This window comes from Equus quagga, chromosome 2, assembly GCF_021613505.1.
Source record: "Equus quagga isolate Etosha38 chromosome 2, UCLA_HA_Equagga_1.0, whole genome shotgun sequence".
In the NCBI taxonomy this organism is placed as follows: Eukaryota; Metazoa; Chordata; class Mammalia; order Perissodactyla; family Equidae; genus Equus; species Equus quagga.
In genome coordinates, this window is record NC_060268.1 from 31,534,816 (window position 1) to 31,539,746 (window position 4,931).

At 46.7% G+C, this 4,931-nt stretch overlaps 1 protein-coding gene across 1 annotated transcript in view; it reads left to right on the plus strand.

The window, feature by feature from the left end:
- Nucleotides 1–4,365: 4,365 nt before the first annotated feature.
- The window catches only part of AVEN (apoptosis and caspase activation inhibitor), a 162,598-nt gene continuing 162,032 nt past the window's right edge, over nt 4,366–4,931 (plus strand). Inside the window, exon 1 of the mRNA XM_046653252.1 lies at nt 4,366–4,916. Coding sequence (XP_046509208.1) covers nt 4,368–4,916 — 549 coding nt within the window. The 5' untranslated portion in view covers nt 4,366–4,367. The remainder of the gene's footprint in view (nt 4,917–4,931) is intronic.

Consider the following 4,931-nt stretch of genomic DNA (forward strand, 5'->3'; position numbering starts at 1 on the left):
TCTGCCCCCGACTCCAGCTCTAGTGGCCAAAGCACCATTGTGACCTGACAGGCGGTTCACTTGCCCTCATTGCCACCAGGTTACAGGCTGGGGATTCTGGCCGGAAAGGATAGCTCCTGCTAAAGTCCCTCCCACTGCAGCCGGAGGGCACCCTTCAAGAGTGGTTGCAGCTGTTCAAAACACAGTAAATAAAAAACCATCTTTTCAAGAGATCTTATCAGTGTCTTCTGGTTTGTGCTGTTCACATACTAAGCATCAGAAATCAACTAAATTGTAGAAAATCTGCCTGCCTATGAAGAGAAGAATCAGGAAGAAACATTTGTTCCGTGAAAATTATATTTGCAAGGAGACAGTGCTTTTTTTTTTTAAGTCCTATCATAACATCCTCTTTCATCAAACAGTGAGAGCTTCTAAGATCCACGGTCTTGGACTAGGAATTATGAGGTTTTCCTGTGATGTTTGAAGGCTCCAATGACAGTGATTCTCAGACTCCAGCGTGCATCAGAATCACCTGATGGGGGGTTTGTTAAATCACTCATTGCTGGGCCGCGTCCCCACAGTTTCTGATCCTGGGGTGAGGCCTGAGAATTTGCATTTCTAACGAGTTCCCAGGTGATGCTGTGCTCTGGTCCACATTTTGAGAACTATTGCCTTAAGGAATTGGCTTCCTTTAAAAAAAAAAATTAGATTATATATATTTAAAAATATGCAAAAAGGGCAGTTTGTTTTCTTAAGGAGCTACCTCTGTAATTCAGCACTTTGTTTTTGATGTCTCATGAATACTACCTAAGGGAAAACTGAATTTCTTATTCATGCAATGGCATATGTTTAAAATCAGGACTATCAAGTAAAAGCAATACCAGAAAATCCTCCTTTCCTTTGTTATTTATCAAATCAAAAGGTCTCTGGTTTCTTGCAATGCAGGAGGTACTTATGTGACATTTTCATCCCTTGTGACATACTTTTTCCATGCTGATCAGAATCAAATGAGGAAAGCATACTTGACATCCTGGTTAAAAGAACCTAAGCTAGGGCCAGGCCCAGTGGCCTAGTGGTTAAGTTTGGCGTGCTCTGCTTTGGTGGCGTGAGTTTGGTCCCTGGGCATGGACCTACATCATTTGTCAGTGTCCATGCTGTGGTGGTGGCTCACATATTTAAAAAAAGAAAAAAAGAGGAAGATTGGCAACAGATGTTAGCTCAGAACAAATCTTCCTCAGCAAAAAAAAAGGAAGAACCTCAGCTAGAGGTATCCTTCAATCAGGACCTATTAGCAGGGGACCTCAGAATTCTCCATATCCTAAACACTCCCGGTTGAACTGGAAAAAAAACACCTTGAATTAATAGATGTGGGAAGGAATAGTAATGCAGTCCCTGAACTTCTGATGGCATCTGCAGCATAGACTTAAGGGCACAGATTCTGAAACCAGACTGTGCGTGTATGAATCCCAGTTCTGTCACTTACTAGCTTGGGCAGATTATTTAACTCCTTTGTGACTCAGTTTTCTTATCTGTAAACTAGGAATAGTAATAGTATTTATCTCATAGGAATATTATGAAGAATAAATGAGTTAGTATGTGCAGTGTTTAAGAACAGTGCCAGTCACAAAGTTCATGTTAAGTGAATGTTAGCTCTCACTAACCACAAGGAAGTCTATCTGTAAAACAAGCATAATAGTACCTTTCAGTAGTGTTACTGAGTTGTAAATTGAGTATTAAGTGAAAGTATCAAACATAGTGAAGGTGTCCTAATGAAGATGGCTTAACCTGAAACCCACTATGTTTTCAACCTCAAATTTTGGAGGCTTCCTCAGGGAGAGTTACAGAGTTAAATCAATTTGCGCTAGCGGTTCTCATCCAGGATGATTTTGCCCCTCAGGGAACATTTGGCAATGTCTGGAGACGTTTTTTTGGTATCACAACAGGTGTGCGGGGGGTGGAGAGGGATGCTAGTGGGTAGAGAACGGGATGGCTGTGAAACATCAAGGCGCAGGACAAGTCACCACCACAAAAAACTACCCAGCCCTGAATGTGCCAAAGTTGAGAAACTGATTTGTGCTATTGTCTGGTACGAGATTAATACGTGGATGTTCATCTGGATGAGAGCCCAAATGGGTGGTGTGCTGGGAAATATTTAACAACGTGTTTCTGCTCTCCTCCCCAACAAAGCCCTGATTTGCAGAAATTTGCCAGTTTATGTGGTGTAAAAATTCCCACCACGGCCCATTTCAAGCTACCAACTTTATGTTTAGAATTAGGAAGAGATAATGTACCGTTCCTGACCACACGGGGGATGGGGTCCCAGGTTGTCAAAAAGGCCTCTCACATCTGTCTGCATCTCCTGTTAGTTCCTTTACTGTGTGCAGAGGAAAGGATAAAATTTTTGTTACTATTCCCATCTTGCTGTTTAGTGTTTCTCTAGGGGTGGGATTATTGAATTTGAGAGTTTAGCATGGGGATGAATGACTTAATCCTGAGTGCCCCGAAGTGTCTTAAGTTCACAAGTAGAGACAAAGAAAAAAAGGGGGTGGGGAAATTAGGTATGAAGGAATAAAAAATAAATGGGGGAAAGTCTGAAGAATAGAGAAGGAAAAGAAAGAAAATGGATTACTATGTTGGAAATAACAGTGTCTAACAAAAATGTTAACTATTAACACAACGAAGTAACACAGAAAAATACAGACTACAATGTTAAAAAATACTACTATCCTGACAACCTTCCTTGCCATCTCCTCCCCCACCCGTGTTCCCTCTCCTGACTAATGGCATCATTAACTACCTGGTCACTCAAGCTGGAAATCTGGGCATCACCCCTAACTTCTCACCCCTGAGCCCCCACTTACAACTGGACACAAAGTCCTGTCCATTCTCCCACCTCCTATCTGTCCCATCATCTGCCTCCTTGGCTCTCGACTTAATTCAGGCCCTAATTATTTGTGGCTTGGACTATTCCAGTAGTTTCCTTCGGCTCTACCTACTAGTCTAATTCTCCTCCACAGAATGACTTTCTGAGGGTAGTGGTTAACAGCACAGACTCTGGAGCCAGTTGCCCTGGGTTCCAATCATTCCATGACTTACTGCTGTGTGACGCTGGGAGTTACCTAACCTCCCTGTCTTAGATCCCTCAGCTGTAAAACAGGGACGACACCAGTACTCCTCACAGGGCTGCTGGGAAGTTAAGGCAGCGCTACATGGGAAGTTCTTAGAAGCGTGCCGTTACTACGTTTAAGATTGTGTTTCTCTCCGGTTTACCATCCTTCAGTGACTCCCTCTGCCTAGAAAGCGCCCTACTTATCAACCAGGCAAACTCCTGCTCCACCATCAAGTGTTGGCTCCAGGGCCTATTTCTCATGAAGCCCTGGGCCACTCTTTTAGGCAGTTTAACATTTCTTCCTTTGGGTCTTCACCTGGAACCTCACTGCACTCAGCACACAAGTGTAATAATCTGTTCACAGGGTTTTCTTCCTTGTAAGAAGTGAGCTACTTGAGGGCAGGGACAGTAGCTTTTTTTTTTCTTTTTAATCTTCAGGACCAAGCACTGTGCCTGCCACAGAGTAGACAATGAGAAGCAATGAATAGAGCTAACTATATATGATTTTTTAGGGTCCAGAAAGGACTGGGAAGGAACAAAACACTTGTTTTGCTACACTGACTGGATGATGGACATTTTAGCCCTTGTTTTTATTATTTTCATGTGGTTTCCACAACACAAAGTTAAATAGAGCTCTCGAGTATGGGTATAACCAATTGCCCTTCTTCCCCTTGGTTAAAAGAATAACTAGATTAGAAAATGGACTACTATTTCGCAACAAAAAGGAACAGAATATTAAATCGTAAAACGTGGATGAGTCTCAAAAACTTTCTACTAAATAAAACAAGCAACACACACTAGACTGCAGCGAGCCTGCCTGAGTTAGAATGCCTGTTCCCACTACCTAGCTGTGTCACATAAAGCGCGCTGTTGAACTTCTCTAGGGTGTTTCCTCTTGCAAAACAAGGATGACAGTTGCACCTACCACAGGGCTCTTAGAAGTAAACGCTCCTGTGCTAAGGTTGAGCTAAAAGTAGCCACTTCTACAAAAATTCTCTTGAGGACCTCGGAGCCCCTTCTATGCCTCACCCGCTCCGCAGTGTTGTCCCTACGCCCCGTGGCTGGCTGCAGTCCACATCTCTCACCAGGGACCCACCCGCCTGTTCCTCCATACCTCCTCCTGAATCCCAAATTTAGTATAATTTGAATACCTATACATATTCATTCTTGAAAATCAGGAGATTAAACAGAAAAAATAGAAAAATTAACTCACTAGAAGTCTCACCACACAGTGAACCACTGCTAACGTTTTGGTATGTACTTTTTTGGACATTTTCTTATGCAAATACACCCATATTTCGATTTCTTTTCTTTTCAACAAAAACGAGTTCCTAGCATACAAGCTGTTTATGTCCCACAGCGCGTCCTTTCACTCGCCGCCCGCCACCCCCCTTGCAGCTCGCACGGGCCGGGCCTCTGCTCGGCACCCCCACCTCCGCGCGCCCGGTTCCGGCCCCACCTGCCGGCCCCGGCGCCCCGCACCCCGCGCCGCTCCTCCGTGCGGCCCGTTTCCGGTGGGGCCAGGGCGTCTCCGCGGCGGCCCGGCTCCCGCGCGCTCAGCACCGCCGGCGGCGGCCACATGCAGGTGGAGCGAGGAGCTCGGGGCGGCCGCGGACGCCGGCCCGGTCGCGGCCGGCCGGGTGGAGATCGCGACCGCGAGCGGGCGGGGGCCGCCGGGGCCGTGGCGAGAGGCGGCGGCGGCGGGGACGGAGGCGGTCGCCGGGGCCGCGGCCGGGGCTTCCGCGGCGGCCGCGGGGGCCGAGGAGGAGGCGCGCCGCGAGGCGGCCGCCGGGAGCCAGGAGGCCGGGGCGCCTGGGCCAGCTTGCCGGTAAGAGGCGACGGC